Raw genomic sequence first — 3,496 nt, forward strand, 5'->3', positions numbered from 1 at the left:
CTGGAGATCTTTTCCTGTAACATATAAATTATACAGTAATACTTTTACATTTCTTGTCAACTTAACATCTTTTAATACAAAACACGGTGGACCGCCTCGACGCCCCGACCACCGGGCTTAGCAAGTTTTCTGGGGGAAACCCTGAAATGTTTGCCGTTCTCCTATATATTATGGCGTAGTTAGTCAAATAGATCCCAACATCTGATTGGCTGCTCATCAACTCAACTGAAAACTAACACAGCAGGGTTAGCCCCGCCCACTGACTTTGAACAAAGCTGAAAATTAATTAATGTTTCAACCAAAGGACTATAAAATCTAATGAACAAATTAAATACTCACATATTTTCATAGACATTTAGTATATAATATGCAATTTTTCAAATTTCATATTTATTAGTATATGGATGTACAGTATTTGTTAAATGTACCTCCATTTTTAAATGTTTACATTTGTGCAGGTACTGTATGTGTTGATGAATTGTGCTACTTTTGGCCTTCAGAAAACATAATCAAAAACCAAATCTATTTTGATCAAGTATCAGTTATTGGAATTTGACTTTGAGAGGAAATAGAAGTGCAAATATTTTTGCTTTGAATATCAAAATTAGTAATAATAACTTGGTCAATCAGTGATTGTTTTTCACACCAGTTGAAAAAAAGTGTCTAATGAAAACAGCAAAACGTAAATTTGACTCTGAGCCCGGTCTTCCTTAATACGACTGTATTTATTCAACGTATGTTTGTTTTAATACGGGAGCAGCTGTCATAATGTGTGTTAAACCTGATAATATACCTGACAGAATATCATCTATGTGTGAAAAATACCAGAGGCAAAGTGAAAATCTGCAACCTGTCTGCTTCATCATTTGCTGCTTTTCTCTGCTGGAAATTTTTTTCTTTACTGAGATCTTCCACCATAACAATGAACCGTCATGTTAAACATTGTTTCTATTCAAAGCCTCCATCTAATTTATATGGATCTATAGATATAAAGAGACGTTCCCATTGACAGCCTGCCAGCCTCTAGAAACCAACTTTTTCCTCATATTCTCAAACTCTTTTTCCTTCTGAATAAATCACTGCTCTAAAAATACATCATCCAACTCCAGTTCAACATTTTGATAGGCTGCTCCTAAAGTTTGTATGGTTGAATGTTTCCATGGTGCTACACCTGTCACACCGGCTTCTTATCTAGAAAGCTTTTCTCAGAATCACTTTGCCATTTTTGAACAAAGTCATCATTCTTTTCAGAGATCCTGGTCGTTTTGATGGAAGGAGTTGGATTATGTTAAAGTGAACAAGTTGTAATAGTAGGTGTTACTTTTAGACTTTACATCCATTTCATTTTAAAGGCACCACCTTGCAAAACTTTTTTCCCCTTTACAGCCAGAGATATTATTGGTTTCTGTTGGGATTTTTGGATATAGACCGTCACTAGTTAGTACATGGTGTTAACAGTTAAAACTGTTTTTCAACTTTGAAAATTTCTTTAAAAATGTTTAAAAATTAGTTGCTGAATAAATATAATAAGGTTTGATTATGGTTATTATTTTCTTTTATGAGTTTGTCTGCAGACTCAGCTGGAATTCATTGTATTGCATTTCAGGATAAATGAATTAAAACTCTTGTTTGTCTATCATATAAAACTCCATTAAAATAGAGCAAATTGAAAACATGTAGGAAAGTCTGAGTACTTGGACTGTAAAACATTTCCTCTGAGTTGTGATTTTAAAATGGACTGAAGGGTCAGTGAGGATTCCTTCTCTCCATTACTGAGATAATCTCTACCTTTACTAAATCTGACCTTTCAGATGTGGCCGGTTAAAGGTGGAAAAGTGTGAATAGAAAAGTCACAGCCATTCCCCCTGAGAGCATCTTAAAGGTCAGATGGTGTTGTAGGGTTGCAACAATTCTAACTTTCTTTTTCCCCCCATTTTCTCCCGTAGAACCTGCTGGTCAACCATGGATGAAGAGCGAGAGAAAGAAGAAGAAAAGTAGTATTCCATGGAGACTTTTTCTAGCCACTACGAGTAGCTTTTGGTTTGCTCCTGCTTGGACTAAGAAGAGAAATGATTTGCTTTTAGCATGCCTTGTCCATAAACTTTTATTATGCTATTTATCTACAGTATTATGTGTTCCAGCACTGCACTGCTCTGCTGCAGGGAAGCTTTAAAATGACTGCGTGTGTTTGCTTGGTGGTGCAGGGATTCGTTCAGGGTCACTCCTCCATCTGCCAAATCGAGGAGTCAGTTCACGTCCAAACCTCTGCTGCTTCTGAAGTCATGAAAGGAAGAAGGGAAAAAAAAATCAGATATGTGCGCTGAATGCAGTGTGTAGGAATCATGTTTTGAACTTGATCTGAGAGAAGAGATGATTTTTGCTTTTGAGTTGCATGGTTTTGTATTGTTCCAACAACATGGGAGCACGCTCAGGTAATCCTGGAATCAACTTTAACGTGTCATACGTCTGAGATGAGCTCATTAAACCGTTCATATCATTTAACTGACTGTAGTATTTTTCTTTCCAAACTGTAAAACCAACCTGTTTGTCTTTTCTGACCATAATTTGTCAAAAATATTTATTTACTTATATCCCACAAGTTTACCAAAAGTAAACTTAAGAAAAAGAAAACAAGTGTTAAGAGGGCTGCGATGCCAACATTGTCTCAACTTGTGATGCCACATTATGTGATAACGTTACAGGATATAACAATGTCATAAAGTCGGGTTTTAATATGCAAGACTACATTTTTAAAACAGTAGTATGTAATAATCAACACAAAATGTAATAAATGGGTCGCCCAAGCACTAAACCCTGTGGTACCCCATGATTAATTGTGCTAATAGCATTATTACATTTTGTGCAAATTATTACAAAATGCAGAAGTTCACCATTTTTATATAATAATAAAAATAGAAATGATAATGTAGTAATGCATCACATAATGTGATAAAATATCACAAACTGTTTAGTGTCCATCCTAATCTAATCCTAAACTTCTACTGACATGTCGGTCCTACATGCATTTAAATAGAAACTTTGGTCAATAAATTAAAAAAAACTTTTATTTACCTCTTCAGACTCACAGCCAAAACGTGTTCAATGATTTTATTACGTTTTGCGTCGATGGATAAAACCTGTATCTTTGAAGACTAGGATGAACACCAGTGCAGTCTTGGCTGGACAGGAGCCTCAGCAGCCAGTAAGAACAATCCATCTTCAGTTGAGAAAACACCGACTGCTGCCTGCAGGACTGATTTCATGTATTGTCCTTTTGTTAAACCATCAGTGGATTTTTTTTTCTTTTATTTACAAAGTATCTCATGTATTCCACCTTCTGACTTTCTTCCTCCTCCTTTTTTCCCCATCTGGCCTCTTTTACATGGAAACAGAAGGGGTTGAAGGATGTTACACTTTTACCCTAGAGGAGCAAAGGGTACTGATGAAACCCTGATGAAGTTCCTGCTGAAATATCTGCATTGTGCATGTCTGCAGT

General features: G+C 35.8%; 1 protein-coding gene across 4 annotated transcripts in view; it reads left to right on the top strand.

Moving 5' to 3' along the window:
• The window catches only part of chchd6a (coiled-coil-helix-coiled-coil-helix domain containing 6a), a 115,635-nt gene extending 113,133 nt beyond the window's left edge, over positions 1 to 2,502 (top strand). For all 4 annotated transcript variants that reach the window (XM_015061121.1, XM_015061123.1, XM_015061122.1 and 1 more), the window contains one exon: positions 1,947 to 2,502. In XM_015061121.1, the coding sequence (XP_014916607.1) occupies positions 1,947 to 1,998 (52 nt within the window). In that variant the 3' untranslated portion in view covers positions 1,999 to 2,502. The remainder of the gene's footprint in view (positions 1 to 1,946) is intronic.
• Positions 2,503 to 3,496: the final 994 nt, after the last annotated feature.

This window comes from Poecilia latipinna, unplaced genomic scaffold (assembly GCF_001443285.1).
Source record: "Poecilia latipinna isolate Pla-1442-1.1 unplaced genomic scaffold, P_latipinna-1.0 Scaffold1781, whole genome shotgun sequence".
NCBI lineage: Eukaryota > Metazoa > Chordata > Actinopteri > Cyprinodontiformes > Poeciliidae > Poecilia > Poecilia latipinna.